General features: G+C 42.0%; 1 protein-coding gene across 1 annotated transcript in view; it reads right to left on the bottom strand.

Moving 5' to 3' along the window:
• ube2v1.L (ubiquitin conjugating enzyme E2 variant 1 L homeolog) overlaps nucleotides 1-19,125 on the bottom strand; it is a 44,556-nt gene extending 25,431 nt beyond the window's left edge. Inside the window, exons 1-5 of the mRNA XM_041575559.1 lie at nucleotides 18,918-19,125; nucleotides 11,321-11,440; nucleotides 4,682-4,773; nucleotides 2,061-2,205; nucleotides 1,438-1,650 (exon numbers count right to left, since the gene is read on the bottom strand). Of these exons, the coding sequence (XP_041431493.1) occupies nucleotides 1,438-1,650; nucleotides 2,061-2,205; nucleotides 4,682-4,773; nucleotides 11,321-11,440; nucleotides 18,918-19,095 (748 nt within the window). The 5' untranslated portion in view covers nucleotides 19,096-19,125. The remainder of the gene's footprint in view (nucleotides 1-1,437; nucleotides 1,651-2,060; nucleotides 2,206-4,681; nucleotides 4,774-11,320; nucleotides 11,441-18,917) is intronic.
• Nucleotides 19,126-21,206: the final 2,081 nt, after the last annotated feature.

Genomic DNA, 21,206 nt, shown 5'->3' with positions numbered 1-21,206 from the left:
AGGTGAAATGTCATCAAAACATCAGCAAAAAAAAAAAAAGAAACGGAATCTGATATAGCTCATTGTAACAGAGTTGGGCCGCTCCTCCGTGCCCAGGGTTTCCAGTGATCCTTTTCAGAGAGCGTGACAGTTTGTTTTCTTGCAGTCTGTACATTGTTAAAACAGTTAGCGCTCAAACATCAGTTATTTTCTGTAAGTCCGCTTACATATTTGGCTAATGGCTTTAGTTTTCATGTTACTTTTTTTTTTCTTTTAAAAAGGTTGGCAACTCATTCAAGGATTCGTGCAGGGTGGCGCAAAGGCTACTTCACTTTCTGTGCCCACTTCAAGTCATCGGACCGCGGCTTTTCTCCCGTGACTCCTTGGATGAAGTCTTCGAGACGTCTCCAGAATCCGATAATCTCCAGCGGGTAATTCAACCAACCTTGTGATGGAAAGATATAAATCTCATAATACAAAATAGAATGCTTTGTGCCTTTATATGGTCACAGAACAACCCCTCAGTCACTTCTAATATCCTTATCATTTACAGTAGGGGGTACATTATCCCTTATAATACATGAGTGATACTCAGAGTTCCCTGTATAACTCAGCCTGCAGTCTTGTGTCTTTATATGGTCACAGAACAACCCCTCAGTGACTTCTAATATCTTTATCATTTACAGTAGGGGGTACATTATCCCTTATAATACATGAGTGATATTCAGAGTTCCTTGTATAACTCAGCCTGCAACCATGTGTCTTTATATGGTCACAGAACCCCTCGGTGACTTCTAATATCCTTATCATTTACAGTAGGGGGTACATTATCCCTTATAATACATGAGTGATATTCAGAGTTCCTTGTATAACTCAGCCTGCAACCATGTGTCTTTATATGGTCACAGAACCCCTCGGTGACTTCTAATATCCTTATCATTTACAGTAGGGGGTACATTATCCCTTATAATACATGAGTGATACCTAGAGTTTCCAGTATAACTCAGCTTGCAACCTTGTGTCTTTATATGGTCACAGAACCCCTCGGTGACTTCTAATATCCTTATCATTTACAGTAGGGGGTACATTATCACTTATAATACATGAGTGATACCTAGAGTTTCCAGTATAACTCAGCCTGAAGCCTTGTGCCTTTTTATGGTTAAAGAACTCCATTAGTGACTTCTTATATCCTTATCATTTACAGTAGGGGGTACATTATCCCTTATAATACATGAGTGATACTCAGAGTTCCCTGTATAACTCAGCCTGCAGCCTTGTGCCTTTATTTGGTCACAGTTTCACTCTAAACTGCTATTGTGCCTCAAGCTCAGAAGCTGCCATATGACCTCCCATATGATACAAATATACAGAAGTAAGAATGAAATGAACTGCCGTTGCTCCTGTTCAGTCACTGCAAAGAGCTGCTTAGCTGGGAACACATGCCAAAGCTCTTACCTGTAGTGATACAAAAGTAAGTCTCGTGGGGAGACACATGGTGGATACGGTGGTGTTTGCGGGGCAGTATGATGTGCCAGTCCTGAAGGAAGACCACCCAGCCAGGAAGACCAAAATAGGTGTGAGACCATTTGTGAATCTGGTTTGTAAGTGTCACAAACATGGCGAGGGCAAAGATGAAGCACTCAAGTTGGTACGTTTTGTAAATGAGATCTGCAGCAGCGGGAAGAGAATCACATGAATCATATACATGGAACCATGAAGAATACACAATCCTGATTCAGCCCACATTAACTGCTCAATAGACTGCTTTACATTTATGTTGTGATGCACAATATCTGAAGTCAAACTTTGGATTCAGGGACAAACTTAGCAAGAGAATCCGTGCAATGTTGCCTTTAATCAGCAGGTTCTCTATTATGAGTTGAAAGCCTAGCTTCTTACTATATGACTACGCCAGTCCAACTTAATTTTAGGATTGGCTTTGAAAAGAAAGCTCTGGGGGTTCCCCGGGGAGATGCTGCTGATAGAGCTTAGCGGCAGGTGTTCTGACCGACTCACATACTCTGCTGCTTTCATAGATAAATACTGACAACATTCATTCATTCAACTCATCTACATACCTGGAGTGTAGAACATGAATTTGTAGGCCATGCAGGCCAAGGGAATGAGCGTTGCCATGCAGTTATCCCCGTTGGTCTCGATGAAGTCGTGTCTTGTAATTGCAGTAGGGTCGATGTGATGTTCTCTAAAAGGTCGGATGAAGGCCTAGAACACAACAAAGGATGTGAGTAGTATTTTAGTGTTAGTTTGTAGCATGTTCTGATGTCACAAAGCTGAAATTGTGAGTTATTTCTCCAAAAATAATGACCATAATATAGTTAAAAGTTCAATCCATTTATTGGGACATACAGGAGAAGGCCTAACGCGTTTCGTGCCTGTTGGGCGGATGTCACAAAGCTCAGCTATGGCCCCACGCATAACCAGAACCTCGTTAGAAGACAGGACTGAACTACATATTCCTGACCAGCGGGTGGCAGAGCAAAGCGACAACTGTACTGAGCATAGAAGAAAAGCACGCATTTATTTATTTACCTCGTTTATATCATTTGAACTGGATACTGAAGATTTTCTGGAACTAATGGAATTTAACATACAGAAACAATACACAACCACCCTTTCTACTGCAGCTAATGCTCTATTTGCTACAGGCTGGTGTTAGCCTTACCCGTATTTCAGTACAGGCTCTACAGAAACCCGTTATCCAGAAAGCTCTGAATTACAGAAAGGCCATCTCCTATAGACTCCATTATAATCAAATAATTCAATTTTTACAGATGATTTCCTTTTTCCCTATACTAATAAAACAGTAGCTTGTACTTGATCCCAACTAAGATCTAATTAATCTCAATTGGAGGCAAAACCAGCCTATTGGGTTTAATTAATGTTTTAAAGATTTTTTTAGCATACTTAGGGCAGAGACACACGTGGAGATTCGGGGAGATTAGGCGCCCGGCGACTTCTTCGGGCAACTAATCTCCCTGAATCTCCGCGTTTCCAGGCAACTTTGGAGTGCCGTCCCGCAAGCAATTTAGATTCTAGCCGGCGGGAAGGCAGCTTGGGGAAAAGAGCTGATTTGTCACAGGGCGACTAAATCTCGCCGTATCTCTGCACGTGTCTCTGTCCTTAAAGGAGAAGGAAACCCTGTAGAAAAAAACACATACCCCCCACCCCTACGTAGACCACACTCCATCCTCCCCCAGGCTAACTGCCCCCCCCCCCGGGAAATGCCCCATACTTTATACTTACCCCTCATCGCATATTCTGGCAGCAGACTTCACGGCATCAATCTTCCGGGTCCTCAATAAGCTGACTGGGAGATCGGTATGTCGGCGCATGCGCAGTTGGAGCAATTTGGCGGCTTTCGACAACTGCGAATACAACGAAATTGGCGGAGATTGCCGATCTCCCAGTCAGCTTACCAAGGACCCTGAAGATGGATGCCGTGAAGTCTGCGAGCCAGAATCTGCGACGAGGGGTAAGTATAAAGTATGGGGCATTTAAGCTATGAAGATACACATTATGCAAAGATCCCTTATCCAGAAAACCCCAAGCCTGAGCATTCTGGTCCCATACCTGTAGCTCCCCTTCACAGCCCCCCCCTCCCCAGCAGCTCAACCAGAGTCTGCCTCTTCCTCCTCATGCCTAGACATGGGGGCTGCCATATTTTTCCTGCATCCAGTGCCCAGGCCTGAGGCATAAAAACATATGCACTGAAAGCCAGGTCATAGTTGTAGGGAGGATTGTGTTGCCCTTAACATATATCATTTACACAAGCAACAGTGAATCTCCTTGCTGTCTCCCACTGGAGATTTCAGAGACCCAAACTGGAAAATCTGGTCTCTGTATGTAATGGGAACAGTAGCTAGGAGACAATATGTTTGACTCTCTGTGTATTTGTACAGTCACTGATAATACAAATGGAGTAAATATACAAACAGTAGTAGAAAGCAAATAAGTAAAAAGGCACTAGGCTGCAGTCTTGATATATAGTAAATAAAGTATTGTAAAATATAAGGATATTATAAGTTACAGAGGAGCTCCATGACCATATAAAAGATGAGGCAGAGGGTCGAGTCATGGAACTCCAAGGTAACTTCTAATATCCTCATATTTTGCAACAGGGGGCACTTTATTTATTATAATATACAAGTTTCAGTGAGTCATGTGACAAAAATCACTACGCTCCGATTAAAACCAATGAAATCACTAAGCTCCATTTATAAGAATATAATTTACGGGCATATTCGCGTGTATATACATGGGAGTTTTACGTGTATATTATAAGGGACAATGTACGTCCTACTGTAAATGATAAGGATATTAGAAGTCATTGAGGGGTTGTTCTGTGACCATATAAAGACACAAGGCTGCAGGCTGAGTTATACAATGAACTCGGAGTATCACTCGTGTATTATAAGGGATAATGTACCCCCTACTGTAAATGATAAGGATATTAGAAGTCACTGAGGGGTTGTTCTGTGACCATATAAAGGCACAAGGCTGCAGGCTGAGTTATACAGGGAACTCTGAGTATCACTCATGTATTATAAGGGATAATGTACCCCCTACTGTAAATGATAAGGATATTAGAAGTCACTGAGGGGTTGTTCTGTGACCATAAATCGTGGCTGTTTAGTAAAGCTCATCTCAGTGGCTCTCACGGTGCATTAACAAAACTTACTTTCCCAACAATCGGCAGGTCCACGGATCCCCAAGTGTCTGCTCCCCAATGGACTAGTCCAGAGGCAAAATCTGCAGTAATGATCCCTGCAACTGTAGAAAAAGAATGATGAGAAGAGGGTTAATGTCTGATTTGTATCTAATGAATTAAAAGAACCAGGATTCTGGGGAACATAATGGCTGCGCAAAATTGTATCCCATGACTCCCTGGAAATGTAATTATATACTTATTAGAAGGCTGAAAACATTAGCAGTCATTAAAGGGGAAGTTAACAATAAAATGACATGTTCGCATGATGCAGGCAATGTCATTTGAACTTGACAATGGGCTTTTGATCCCGATTTGTTCCCTTGCATTTTGCATCTTTCCAAAGTGAAACGCGGGATTAGTGACCCCCCCCCGCTAGTGGGGCTAGATTCGTATTGTCATCACATTGCCTTGCTTATCTTTCCTTTTAGGCCCTGTCTTGTTTATTAATCAGTCTGGAACTTGAGCAAATGCATGGTTGCTATGGCCAGTGAGGCTAGCAACGGATCACAATTGCCAACTGTTTGACCTCCTCTCCCTTCCCTTTTGTATCTGCCCATCTGCTCCTTTTAGCTCGCCTTTCCTGTCTGCTTTTTTCATACATTTTTTTCTTTTTTACTCCCCTTTTACCCATCCCCTTTCTATTCTCCCCTATAGAGAATTCATATCACATGCAGCCCCTTGACATGATCCGTGTGGCGTGTGTAAGCCTCACCCTGTGTAATGTTAAAGGGGTTGTCCACCTTTAAATTAATTGATAGTATGATGTAGAGAATGATATTCTGAGATAATTTGCAATTGGTTTCATTTTTTATTACTAGTGTTTTTTGAGTTATTTAGCTTTTTATTCAGCTGCTCCCGGTTTCAGCAATCTGGTTGCTAGGCTCCAAATTACCCTAGCAACCATGCATTGATTTGAACAAGAGACTGGAATATGAATAGGCAAGGCCTGAATAGAAAGATAAGTAATAAAAAGTAGCAATAACAATACATTTGTAGCCTTACAGAGCATTTGTTTATTAGATGGGGTCAGTGACCCCCATTTGAAAGCTGGAAAGAGTCAGAAGAAAAAGGCAAATCATTCAAAAACTATGAAGACCAATTGAAAAGTTGCTTAGGATTGGTCATACTATAACATACTAAAAATTTAACTTAAAGGCAAACCCACCGGTGCAACTGCCCGCTCTAAATGTCACATCGGCTGACCAATCAGGAATGCGACACTGGCCAGAAAACTCCCTTTTTATTAAAGCAGCTAAAAACCAATCAGAGTATGGAATCACAGAGTCTATAATATTACATGTACATTGTTTGCCAGAGAATAGGCACACAGCTATTATCATAGTCTAATTTATGGCTTTATGGCGCCTCTTCATGGCTACAGCTGTATCCTAATCATTTCCCTAATCACTTGCTACTGTTTAAACACTTGTATCAGAGCACGGCCGATATGATCATCCCTAGAGATAACGCTGTGTTTACTCTGGCTGGAAGAGCAACAGAATAGACATCAGACTATACCAGGACTTTACATCCCATATATACACCAGCCACAAGCTGTGCTACACTCCATAGGCCACCCCTGCCCTGCCATTTCTGAGGCTGGAAGCAGATCTGAGAAACTGGTGGTGGTCAGGACATGAGGCCTAAAATGTTCAATCATTTATATCACCATAATGAACAAAATCTGAGGATTAACTGCCCTGCAGTCTTACCACTCATTTATCAACGCTGGGCTAATCTGTACTTGAGCAGTTACCGACGGCAACCAATCAAATCTTTACTTTGACTGTTGTATGTTGATCAACTGCCTGAAAAAAGTTAATCGCGAACGTGTTGCTAGTGGGTTACCTCCAGGTGCAAATTTTCCCAGTTTGGATAAAAGACCACTAACGATGGGCGAATTTATTCAGAAACATTGGATTTGCGGCGAATTTCCAGACTCCGCAGAGGACGAATGTTTTCGTGAAACTGTCACTGTGGGACAATCATCAAAATTGTCACACTTCAAAATTAATTGGATGCCCATTGGAACAAATTTCTCGGAAATGAGACTGATTCACCCATCACTAATGACCACCATGCTGCCACTGTCTGAGCAGAAACAGAGGCGGCTCCGCCCTTCTTCTTCTATTGGCTAAATGAGCAGATGATACCTTTTCCCCATCCAAGCATGAGGCCAATTCAGCCTATAGAACTACAATTCCCGATCAAAACATATTACCATCCAAACAACTTCACATAAAATAATTTGTTTTCACTTTTTCAGTTTTTATATTAGCAATTTAGCACTGCCATTATCCTGAATTGTGTGAGAACCTTAAAAGGATACTGTCACGGGGGGGTGGGGGGAATCAGTTAATAGTGCTGCTCCTGCACTGAAATCAGTTTCTCAAAACAGATTTTGTTTATATTTAATTTTGAAATCTGACATGGGGCTAGACATATTGTCAGTTTCCCAGCTGCCCCCAGTCATGTGACTAGTGCTCTGATAAACTTCAGTCACTCTTTACTGCTGTACTGCAAGTTAGAGCGATATCACCCCCTCCCTTTCCCCCCAGCAGCCAAACAAAAGAACAATGGGAAGGTAACCAGATAACAGCTCCCTAACACAAGATAACAGCTGGTAGGTCTAAGAACAGCACTCAATAGTAAAATCCAGGTCCCACTGAGACACAATCAGTTACAATTAGGGTTTCCACCTGGCCGGTATTTTACCGGCTTGGCCGGTAAAACTGATGGTTGATCTCAATGTTATTAATAGGGAAAAATAATAAATATATAGGAAGGCCGGTATTTTTTTCTGGAAAAAGTGGCAACCCTAGTTACAATGAATATGAGAAACTACAGCCTGCCAGAAAGCAGTTCCATCCTAAAGTGCTGGCTCTTTCTGAAATCACATGACCAGGCAAAATGACCTGAGATGCACCTACACACTAATATTACAACTAAAAAATATTCACTTATTGGATCAGGAGTGAAACTTTATATTGTAGAGGGAATTATTTGCAGTGTAAACAGTGTCATTTAGAAATAAAAACGACATCATAAAAATTATGACAGACTCCCTTTAAGTTACCAGTACAAGAGGCTTCTTCTGACACTTCTCTGCTCATTTCTGTTGCTAGATAGAAAGGCAATTGGCATAAAGCAAAGAACGATACATTTATAATCCTTGGATCCCCCTTAGTAAAAGGTTAGTTGTCAATACAAATGACTGTGTGATCTGCAGTAACTCATAGTAAACAAACACACGGGCTGATATCAATATCGCACGGGTGGCTGATAAAGAAAATACGCGGCTACGGAGAACCTTTTAGCCGTACCTAATGTGCTCCCTGCTTTCTGCCTTTTCATGTCGAATCTTGCAGCTGGCAGAAAGCTCATATTATATGGAATGCAAAAGATTTCTCAGATCCCAGCCTACTCCCGTGGGAGATGTGTTAATGCAGGAAAGAGATTGCCCCCCACGAGAGACTTGTGCCGCCGGCCAATTAATTCGCTCTGTTTGTGTACAGATGCAATACAGTTATAATTAGCAGCGGAATATATCCTGCAGAATGTGCTCCTATGAGCCAACTCAGCAATACAATGTGGTCTCACTGCATACAGGCACCAGCTACTGTAATTCCTCTACCAGTGGCACCGACAGCCTGAGTCTATATCCATACACTAAGTATAAAGCAATGTCGCAACCTTCATGCAAGAAATGCTGCAGTATCCTCATCCTCAGTCCACTTATTAATTTTGCTGCTCTCCTCTGTATTATTTCTGGTTTAAACATAAAGGAATATTAATTGCAGCTTCTAACTGGATAATCATATGGACAATGCTCTGTGACACTGCTGCAAAGAATATTCCCAGGAAGCTGTGGCCTTTTAAAGGAGAACTAAACCCTAAAAATGAATAGGGCTAAAAATGTCATATTTTATATACTGAACTTATTGCACGAGGCTAAAGTTTCAGCTTGTCAATAGCAGCAATGATCCAGGACTTCAAACTTGTCACAGGGGGTCACCATCTTGGAAAGTGTCTGTGACACTCACATGCTCAGTGGGCTCTGATTGGCTGTTGAGAAGCTAAGCTTAGGGCTCGTCACTAATTATCCAGCAGAAAATGAGCTTCCCCTGTAATATAAGCTGATGCTACAGGTTTGCTGATTATTAAATTCTGATGCTAATTGCACTGGTTTCTGTGCTGCCATGTAGTAATTATCTGTATTAATAAATCAGCCTTATATTGTGACATTTCTATATGTGTACTGTATATTGTGAGTGGGTCCCTAAGCTCAGTAAGTGACAGCAGCACAGAGCATGTGCAGTGAATCAGCAGAAAAGAAGATGGGGAGCTACTGGGGCATCTTTGGAGACCCAGATCTATACTGCTAAGGGCAGGGACACACGGTCAGGTTCGGGGAGATTAGTCGCCTGGGAACAAATCTCCTCTTCCTCGGGGCGACTAATCTCCCAGAACTGCCTTCCCACCGGCTACAATGAAAATCGACGGCGGGATGGCACTCAGAGCACTTTGTTTCCTGAAGTTACCTCATGAGGAAACTTCGGGTGACTTCGGAAAACGAAGTGCTCGGATTGCTATCCCGCGGGCGATTTTCATTCTAGCAGGCGGGAAGGCAGTTCGGGGAGATTAGTCGACCCGAAGAAGAGGAGATTTGTCACTGGGCGACTAATTTCTCCAAATCTGACCGTCTGTCTCTGCCCTAAAGGGCTGTGGTTGCCTTGGGCTGGTACAAAAACACAAAACATAATGTACAACATTTCTAACTACTTCTTTAGTTAAGCTTTAGTTCTCCTTTAAGGGGATGGTAATACTTCGCTCATGTGTTCCTACATACTTTAGCATATTATCAACAATCCACTACTTGGGATTCAGCCAAATCCCCTATTTGGGATTCAGCCGAATCACTGAATCCTTCGTGAAAGATTCGGCTGAATACCAAATCCGAATTTTCATATGCAAATTAGAGGCGAGAAAGGAAAAAGTGTTAAAATAATGTTTTACTTCCTTGTTTTGAAACGAAAAGTCATGTGATTTCTCTTCCCACGCCTAATTTACATATGCAAATTGGGATTTGGATTCAGTTCGGCCACAAACGAGGATTCGGCCGAATCCTGCTGAATAAGGCTGAATCCTGGATTTGGTGCATCCCTACTTCCAAGCCCACCAGTCATTCCAGTTCCAGACTGAGATTCACTGTGCGTTTCTGACAGTAGGAACCGACAGTGATAGAGAGAAGGTATATATAGAAGGCACAGGCTATAATACTATTTTGAAATAAAATACACATCCAAATACATGTGGGTTTCAGTCGATTCAATGATATATTTCCGTGACCTGGGCAACTACAGCCTAGAACAGACACTGCCCTTCCAGTAGTTTCTATAGAGCAATATAACTGTGCATTATGGGTAAGAGAAATAATGCTGGAGTCTTAATGGGCAGAGTAATGAGAACGAAAAGATCCCTGTAAGGAGGCATAGCCTTGGAATGTATGCGTAACCCTCCTCCCCCTGCAGATCCGGTAACACCTGTAGGTAAGACAATCCATATGTTCAGCAGACCTTTAAATTCACAGGCGGAGATCATGTAAGATCTTGGATTAAAGGAGTAGTTAACTTTTGGTATGTTATAGGGATGCACTGAAAACCCGAATCGTTCGCAAAAGAATTGGCCGTATACCGAACCAACTCTGAATTGGCATATGCAAATTAGGGGTGGGAAGGGGAAAACATTTTTTACTTCCTTGTTTTGTGACAGTCACGAGATTTCCCTCCCCTAATTTGCATATGCCAATTCGGAGTAGGTTCGGTCTGGCAGAAGAATTCAGCCGAATCCTAATCCATCTGAAAAAGGCAAAATCCTGGCCGAATCCTGGATTCGGTGCATCCCTAGTATGTTATAGAATGGCCAATTATAAGCAACTTTTCAACTGGTCTTCATTATTTATTTTTTTATAGTTTGTGAATTATTTGCCTTCTTCTGCCTCTTTCTAGCTTTTAAAAGGAAGTCACTGACCCCATCTAAAAACAAATGCTCTGTAAGGCTATGAATGTATTGTTATTACTTCTTTTTATTACTCATCTTTCTATTCAGGCCTCGCCTATTCATTTTGCGGTCTCTTGTTCAAAAGAATGCATGGTTACTAAGGGAATTTGGACCCTAGTCTTTATTTCTGGTGAACAATCTGAAACCAACTAGGTGTTTGCAGGTGAACAATCCCTTTACACCTAAAAGTATTGTTTTGCCTCCAATAAGGATTAATTGTATTTTAGGATAAAGTACAAGGAGCGCCTTTATTACAGAGAAAAAGGAAATTATTTTAAAAAGCTTGAATTATGTTAAAATGAAGTCTATGGAAGATAACCTTCCCGTAATTCAGTGTATGTATATATGTGTACACATATATATATATATATATATATATATATATATATAATATATATATATATATATATATATACACATGTATGTGTACACATGTAAATGTATGTCTGTGTGTGTATGAATTTGATGTGAAGAATAGGGAGCAAAGTTGACCAGAACCCAGGTTTACACATCACTCATGCCCTAAATGATAAAAGTCTCAGTACTTACAGATGCTAATAATGATGCTGGCCGTGTGTTCGAAGCTGAAATATCGAATGAGGCTGACGAAGTTGAAGCAGAGGAGAATGAAGCAGAGAATCACACAAATCCATTCTTGCAAGCGCTTTCCTGTGAGAAGTCAGACAACAAATCATTTACTGCAGGGAACTCTGAGTATCACTCATGTATTATAAGGGATAATGTACCCCCTACTGTAAATGATAAGGATATTAGAAGTCACTGAGGGGTTGTTCTGTGACCATATAAAGGCACAAGGCTGCAGGCTGAGTTATACAGGGAACTCTGAGTATCACTCATGTATTATAAGGGATAATGTACCCCCTATTGTAAATGATAAGGATATTAGAAGTCACGGAGGGGTTGTTCTGTGACCATATAAAGGCACAAGGCTGCAGGCTGAGTTATACAGGGAACTCTGAGTATCACTCATGTATTATAAGGGATAATGTACCCCCTACTGTAAATGATAAGGATATTAGAAGTCACTGAGGGGTTCTGTGACCATATAAAGGCACAAGGCTGCAGGCTGAGTTATACAGGGAACTCTGAGTATCACTCATGTATTATAAGGGATAATGTACCCCCCTATTGTAAATGATAAGGATATTAGAAGTCACTGAGGGGTTCTGTGACCATATAAACTTATGACACTGCTTATGTACAGAGGGTACTTTTTTTTTTTTAATACACAATTTTTAGCAAATTATGTGAGATAGAAAGATAGAACAGCATGGCATACAAAAACAATTCTTGCTTATAAACCGATAAAAGCCTCCTAAATAGACACACGCTCCCAATTTCCAATAAAGGACATAATGGAAATGGAAAGAACAATGGAGTTGTAGTGCTACTACAGCGGCTACAATATAGAGCCACAAAACATTACTTAGTTCCAGCTCTATCCGTGACAGGGACTGGCCTGAAGTGCACAATTTCCATTTTTAATTCCATTTAGATTTTGACACTGACTTAGTAATATGTCACGTCCTGTTTTTTTCTACTTTTTGGTTAATACTGCCAATAAGGGAGTGAGTAGGAAACCAGAAGCCTGAGAGAGTCAATTGCTGTGTCCGGCCTATAAGCTGCCTGATGTCTCATTACTGCACTATGAGTCAACTAATACACGGAAGTATGTAATGCAATAACTGGCATAGGGGAGCAGGGATTTAGTTCTTCCCTTGCTATGTAAGACTATTATCCCACTGTTACTATAGGCACCATCTCTCCCTACTATACCTGCTATCCCACAGCCACACTCCCTTCCCAGAGACTATTATCCACTGTTACTATAGGCACCATCTCTCCCTACTATACCTGCTATCCCACAGTCACACTCCCTTCCCAGAGACTATTATCCCACTGTTACTATAGGCACCATCTCTCCCCCTACTATACTGCTATCCACAGCCACACTCCTTCCAGAGACTATTATCCACTGTTACTATAGGCACCATCTCTCCCTACTATACCTGCTATCCCACAGTCACACTCCCTTCCCGAGACTTATTATCCCACTGTTACTATAGGCACCATCTCTCCCTACTATACCTTGCTATCCACAGCCACACTCCCTTCCCAGAGACTATTATCCACTGTTACTATAGGGCACCATCTCTCCCTACTATACCTGCTATCCCCACAGTCACACTCCCTTCCCAAGACTATTATCCACTGTTACTATAGACACCATCTCTCCCTACTATACCTGCTATCCCACAGTCACAGTCCCTTCCCAGAGACTATTATCCACTGTTACTATAGGCACCATCTCTCCCTACTATACCTGCTATCCACAGTCACCACTCCCTTCCCAGAGACTATTATCCACTGTTACTATAGGCACCATCTCTCCCTACTATACCTGCTATCCCAAAGTCACACTCCCTTCCCAGAGACTATTATCCACTGTTACTATAGACATCATCTCTCCCTACTATACCTGCTATCCCACAGTCACACTCCCTTCCCAGAGACTATTATCCACTGTTACTATAGGCACCAATATAGAGGTGAAGAGGAGAGATCATGCTTTTTAAAGAAAAGCTATTAAATTATTATATATTGCCTTATGGTACATTGCAGGTTTAATGTTGTAACAATAATGGCTGAGTTCCGAGAAGTTACAGGACAAAGAGGATTTAGTGAGTTCTCCTTTCTATAATTAAGCAATAATCCCAGACGCTGGGTGAGATGTTCCTGCACCAACGGTTTATTGGCTGCTAATTGCATCTCTATCCCAACAGGTACTGCAGCTGAGTGGCCCCTAGTGAGTGTGAGTAACAGAGATCTGTGACGAGGAAGGGAGTGTGCGAGTCTCTATTGCAGACATGCTGGGGGCAATGTACAGCAGCGACACTGCACCACTTCCGGCCTTTAATTTCAACTCGAGTTTCTCAGCCGCAACAGCCACTTTCTATATTATTTATAATGTAATTGTTCTACAGGCCGGGGATCTGCATCCTGGGACTCCCCAGCTGTTACCCATCTACAACTCCCAGTTGGAAGCCCCACAGACTGAGGGGGGTGACGGCTCTAGGCAATAGAGAACTGCACTATTTTTTAATCATATACCTATTATATATTTCTTTTAATATTTGGTTGCTAGGGTCAGTGACCCCCAGTATAAAAAAAAACAGATTAATTATGCGACTATATTATTATCAGGATTATTTTTCTATGTTCAAAATTAAACCAGTAGCTCAATGCTCAGGCACAAATCTGAATTGCCAAAGAGGGCCCTGTGCAATAGACTGGCAACAGAATCAGTAGGCTGTATGAACGCTGCTATGTAACCAGCCAATTACATTGGGTCCCCCAACAACATTGTCAGTAAATTACTGGAGGCTTATCTTATGGCCTGCCCAAAGTCTAAATCTACATAGAGCATATGTATTGTAATTCACATAATTCATAGAATGCTCTGTTATACAGATAGCTAGAATCTCAGCTGCCATAAAGTAGGTCAGGACTGCTGCTTACAATGGCATACCTCCCAACTGTCCCTTTTTCGGAGGGACAGTCCCTCTTTTGACAGCTCAACCCGCAGTCCCTCATTTGTACTGGAAAGTCCCTCTTTTCTCTGCACTGAACAGCCAGAAAAAGAAACAAAGTTTCTCACTTGATTGGCTTTTAGCAGAGAGCCCAGAACAGCTAACAGGTGCAAATAAGATACTTTGTAACAATTTTGAGACACAAAAACACAGTTTAGATAAGGAGAAATATTTTCAAACTTTCATAACCTGCCAAATTTTGTAAAACAAACATGGTAATTAGGGGGTGTGGCCACAGAAAGGAGTGTGGTCGAAAAAATTGCTGTGCTACGTGCGGGAAAAAATTTTTTGTCCCTCTTTTTACTTCCAAAATGTTGGGAGGTATGTAATGGGGATCAGATAGGATCTGTGCAGCCACTGGGACAGAATGCTCTGTTATACAGATAGCTAGAATCTCAGCTGCCATAAAGCAGGGTAGGACTGCTGCTTACAATGTGGATCAGATAGGATCTGTGCAGCCACTGGGACAGAATGTTCTGTTATACAGATAGCTAGAATCTCAGCCATAAAGCAGGGCAGGACTGCTGCTTACAATGGGGATCAGATAGGATCTGTGCAGCCACTGGGACAGAATGCTGTTATACAGATAGCTAGAATCTCAGCCATAAAGCAGGGCAGGACTGCTGCTTACAATGGGGATCAGATAGGATCTGTGCAGTCACTGGGACAGAATGCTCTGTTATACAGATAGCTAGAATCTCAACTGCCATAAAGCAGGGTAGGACTGCTGCTTACAATGGGGATCAGATAGGATCTGTGCAGCCACTGGGACACAATGTTCTGTTATACAGATAGCTAGAATCTCAGCTGCCATAAAGCAGGACAGGACTGCTGCTTACAATGGGGCTCAGATAGGATCTGTGCAGCCACTGGGACAGAATGCTTTGTTATACAGATAGCTAGAATCTCAGCCATAAAACACGAGGAAGAAGGCCATACTTTCCCATGCAAGCACAACAGTTATTACAACTTTTTCAAATGTTCTGCTACACACCCACTAATAATCCCCTGAAAAAGCTGGTGTTTATGTGGTGTAAAGGAATGTTATGATGAAGGAAATGACAAACTAGAAATGAACTTTATAAAACCTTTCTATATTCAGAGGCTTCCGGGCTTTTCTTGTGTGACATTTGGGTTAATGTTAACATTTAATCAAACAGAGCTCTTCTAAAAGCATACGCTCAGCAAGAAAAAGCTTCTGCTCTTATAATCAAAGAGACTATTGTTGGTTACTGGTACCAAGTGCTGCTGGGGCACACACTAGTGTTGTACTGGCTAGTGCCTTTAAAATATCACTTGGGAAGAGCTGTTGTTAACGGAGTGTAATTTAACAGTTAAACTAATTAAGCAGTAAATTAGGCTTATAATCAGCTTTCTTCTTCACCGGCCCCAATTAATGCCAACATCCAGGCATTCTGTGACCATATAAAGACACAAGGCTGCAGACCGAGTTATACAGGGAACTCTGAGTATCACTTGTTGTATTATAAGGGATAATGTACCCCCTACTGTAAATAATAAGGATATAAGAAGTCACTGATGGGTTCTGTGACCATATAAAGGCACAAGGCTGCAGGATGAGTTATACATGGAACTCCGAGTATCACTTGTATATTATAAGGGATAATGTACCCCCTGCTGTAAATGGTAAGGATATTAGAAGTCACTGAGTGGTTCTGTGACCATATAAAGGCACAAGGCTGCAGGCTGAGCTATACAGGGAACTCAAAGTATTACTCATGTATTATAAGTGATAATGTACCCCCTACTGTAAATGATAAGGATATAAAAAGTCACTAAGGGGTTCTGTGACCATATAAAGGCACAAGGCTGCAGGCCGAGTTATACAGGGAACTATGAGTATCAGTCATGTATTATAAGGGATAATGTACCCCCTACTGTAAATGATAAGGATATTAGAAGTGACTGAGGGGTTCTGTGACCATATAAAGGCACAAAGCTGCAGGCTGAGTTATACAGGGAACTCTGAGTATCACTCATGTATTATAAGAGATAATGTACCCCCTACTGTAAATGATAAGGATATTAGAAGTCACTGAGGGGTTCTGTGACCATATAAAGACACAAGGCTGCAGGCTGAGTTATAGGGGACTCGGAGTAAGGGACAATGTAAGTATATACATATAAAAATGCAGGGCATAGATATCAGTGATTGTTTCATATATTTATAAGGGGAATTAATGAGTTTGGATGAGCCATGACACTGCTGCAGTCAGGATATATAGTAAGGATATACAAGTTATTCATTATAGAGTTTGATGCCACACTGCAAATAGCTGAGAGCTGTATTAACACCATATAATAAACACATACCACAGGCAGTTGTAACTAAGCAACAAGCTGATCTATACTGCAAACCAACCAGTTGTACGAGTCAAATTTCAATTTCCACACAATGAAAATCCATGAGTATTTAGTGATAAAAATGGAATGTGCAGCACAGGTAACGCCTCGCTGGGAATAAAACACCTTGAACAGAGGGCACAGATTTTTTTTTTTCCATGTAGCCAATCAGTAGAGAGAGCTGTCAGATGTTTCCTGCACCGATCTCTGTGATTCGCTCAGGTCCAAAGCACTCATTTGTGTACAGCCCCGTTTAAAGGGGAACTAATGCGAGTTGTGTGTGATAATGCAAGCTGTCAAGATATTGATTCAAGGCAGGCCTTGTTTTTAGAGATAAATAGAACCCTGGACTCTAGACTTCATTTGCCATATTTCACATCAAGAAAGAGTCTTCCCTTTTTCTAAGCAATGAGACCCAAAGTTCTGTGTATAGTGAACCCACCCTACTGTGCTATGTGCCATATCCAGTGCATTAGAGAGAGATACACCGCATACAGAAAAGGGGAACAAAAAGACATCATGTGACTATGAGCTGACGAATAAAAGGCTTAAAGGTGAACTTGAAAAATCAATTACGTTTAATTAATCTGTGCCTTTAATAGGGTTCCGTGAGTAATAGGGAGTGTGTGTAGGTGACCGAAACTTCTAACCAATCCGGTTGCCGTCCCTTCTATAGACAGCATTTGGTACGTGACTAATGTGCTGTAGCCAGCCAGTGTATATACTGTAAGCATTGATTTTAAAGGGCAACTACGCACATAATCTGTTTTGGTTTGTATTTATTTTTTTCACAGAATGAAAGAAAATATCATTCCGAGCAACTTTCCAAGACATGATGATAAAGATCAGCGTTATTTATAACTGCAATCGCACGGATATTTGGCCACAATGCAGCAGAAGCCAACTGATTAATAGATCTGGAGCACTGACTTGTGCTACATTGTTTCAGGAGTCAGAATAAGGAGCGATCAGCAGGTACAGGCAAAGTGCAGAGTGGAATAGCATACGGATAAGCTACAGATTCCGGGAGCATTTGGAATGCCAAGGAATGTCATGTTAACTCCCTGTGCCCCATACCTAATATAAAACTAAAAGCCCAAAGATAAGGCACAATACCAACATACAGAGCTGCTGGCATGGGCAAGGCATGAAGGAGCTGTGCCAACGTAGGACCAGCAGGGAAAATTAGATAAAGTAAGGTGCCAGCTCTGAAGCATCGGAGAGTAAATAGTGCTCAATTCAAACACATGCAAATGATGAGACTGGCAGCAGTTTGTCTTTGGGCACTTATTGTCAGCTTGTGCCAGTTCTACATAGGGATAAATGAGAGATGACAGTTGGCAAGAACACTCCATTGATACATTGTGTCAGTCCAGTTCAGGTACATGATGCCAGGGTTGGCAGCGGCAGCATTTTTGGACTGGAGATGCCATTGTTGCTTGGGAATCAGGTACCCTGGAACAGCCTATGTCATTCCCAGGGAGGGTACAGAACAAGGAGGGTACAGAATAAGGAACAGAATAAGGAGGGTACAAAACAAGAAGGGTATAAAACAAGGAGGGTACAAAACAAGGAGTGAACAAAACGAGGAGGGGACAGAACAAGGAGGGGACAGAATAAGGAACAGAATAAGGAGGGTACAAAACAAGAAGGGTATTACACAAGGAGGGTAAAAAACAAGGAGGGGACAGAACGAGGAGGGTACAGAACAAGGAGGGTACAGAATAAGGAGGGGACAGTACAAGGAGGGAACAGAACAAGGAGGGGATAGAATAAGGGGGGACAGAACAAGGAGGGTACAGAGGTACAGAATAATGAGACGATAGAACAAAGAGGGTACAGAACAAGGAGGGGACAGAATAAGGAGGGGACATAACAAGGAAAGGACAGAATAAGGAGGGGACACAATAAGGATGGCATTACTGCTGGCCCTGGCATCCCCTAAAACCAGTTTACCATTGTGTAACATTGCCAGTAAGAGACATGTCAGGGAGGGGTGAGGGCATTAGTGGCCTGGGCTGGGTATACAGAATACAGTGCCAGGCTGTGTCGGCGGCGTGTCCTCAGAGGATGCTGGGAGATGGAGTTTAAGATCAGCAGCTGCTCGTGGATAGGAACCAGTCATGCCCAGCCTATCGGAGCCCGCTGTGCCGCCCGAACCCTGCTCTTACCTGAAGAGTAAAGTTCCGCCAACTCTTTTGCTCCTGCGTGCTGGGGCCCCCACCTCGGGCTGCCCTCCATACAAGGATCGCTCTTAGCCTCCCCGCACCGTTCGGTGCTCACCCCTTCCTCGGCCATCGGGCAGAGCCGGCTCTCACTCTCCGCTCCTTCTTGCGCCTTCCTCGCCATGTTCCCCTCCCCACCAGCCAATCCCACAGCACGGTGCCGCCAGTTCGGACGTTGATTGGGAGGAGCAGGATGAGGGGCGGGAACAAGGAACCAATAGTTGGCGAGTATTGTCAAATGTTGACCAATCCTCAGACTCACACGCAAGGCATCTCAGTGACAGCCGGCCAATAGGGTGATAGCTGTGGGATGAGATAGGGTGGTGGCGCAGTGTGCTGGTCAGTGGGCGGCTGCCTGTTTCAGGGAAGGTTGGGTGTTTATGTTTAGAACCGAATTTGAGACCGAGGCCCCGCCTTTCTCTTAACTTGAGCAGGGACGGTTGTACATTTGTGGGAATATATATATAGCGGACAGTGACATTAACGCAGTAATAAAAGAGCCATTAGACGGGGTAGCCAGTCCTATGTCTGACCTTTGACTTGAGGAATGTACCAAGTTAGAAAGGGGGGGTGGGCTGCTTATTTTTCTTCTGAGTTTCTAAGCCTGAAATCATGGTTATATAATTATATATATATATATATATATATCCTTGATAAAGGCCCTAATGTGGGCCGAAATGTTGGACACGTGAGTGATGATTCAATAAAATTCACTTTGATTGAACTATTTGGAGTGCGGGTCCATTCTGAAAAAATTGTATGTTATAAACTTGACCCAGCACCCACCATGAATCGGAAGGTATTGAGTGCAGGTACTTTCTGAACATTTATATATATAATACACAAAAGCCATGAATATCTTGTGAATTTTATCCTTATAAACAGTGAGTAGTGATGTCATTTCTGTCACATGACTCACTAAAACTTGTGTATTATAATAAATAAAGTACCCCCAGTTGCAAAATATGAGGATATTATAAGTTACCTTAGAGTTCCATGATCTGTATAAAAACACTCGGCCTTCAGCCTCGTACTTTTATATGGTCATGAAACTCCTCGGTAACATAATATCCTTATATTTTACAAGAGGGGGTACTGTATTCACTATACAATCGAACCGCAATGTCCGCATTCTCAGGTCTTAGAAAGTGAAAAAGTTATTTATTAAAAAGTACTGACATTTTGGCTAGCTCTCTTCATCAAAGTGAAAAACATTTATTGATGTGTGTCTAATTGATTATTCTACATTTTATCACTGTATCCAGGCATATATATGTATTAAAGCTGCTAAACTTCGTATCCAGAAAGGGCAATATCATCCATAGGTTCCACTGCCCCTCAGTGGTCTCTGCTTCCTGTCTGCCCCCGACTGAGGCAAATCCTGAGGTAATCTGTGGGGGGTGCCACCTGGCCAGTAAAAATGTTGCTTAAAGGAATTGTTCAATATAAATATAAAAACTGTGTAAATAGATAGGCTGTGCAAAATAAAACATGTTTCTAATATAGTTAATTAGCCAAAAATGTAATGTATAAAGGCTGGAGTGACTGGATGTCAAACATAATAGCCAGAACACTACTTCCTGCTTTTCAGCTCTCTAACTCTGAGTTAGTCAGCGACTTGATGGAGGGCCACATGGGACATAACTGTGCAGTGAGTTTACAATTGATCCTCAGCATTCAGCTCAGATTCAAAAGCAACAGATATGACCCATGGGGTCCCCCTTCAAGTCTCTGATTGGTTACTGCCTGGTAACCAGGGTAACCAGTCAGTGGAAACCAAGAGATTTGAAAGAAGGAAGTAGAGTTCTGTTATGTTAGACATCCAGTCACTCCAGCCTTTATACATTACATTTTTGGCTAACTAACTATATTAGAAATATTTTTTTATTTTGCACAACCTATCTATTTACACAGTTTTTATTTTTACACTGAACAATTCCTTTAATGCCAATGTTATTTATAGGAAAAAAATATAGAAAGCCCGCTATTTTTTTCCAGAAAAGGTGACAACCCTACTTGTGGGAGTAAATTGTGTGGGGTAAATTGTGTAGGGCCCGACAATCGGATCAGCCCGATGCTGCCCCCCTCAAGTTGGGCATATCAGGGAGAGATCCACTCGTTTGGCGACATCCCCAAACAAGCGGATCTCTTTGTATATGGCCACCTTAAGTTGGTACAGGTATGGGATCCATTATCCAGAAACCTGTTATCCTGAAAGCTCAGATTTATGGAAAG

The sequence above is a fragment of the Xenopus laevis genome, chromosome 9_10L, assembly GCF_017654675.1.
Source record: "Xenopus laevis strain J_2021 chromosome 9_10L, Xenopus_laevis_v10.1, whole genome shotgun sequence".
In the NCBI taxonomy this organism is placed as follows: Eukaryota; Metazoa; Chordata; class Amphibia; order Anura; family Pipidae; genus Xenopus; species Xenopus laevis.
This window is presented reverse-complemented; position numbering and strand designations above follow the sequence as displayed.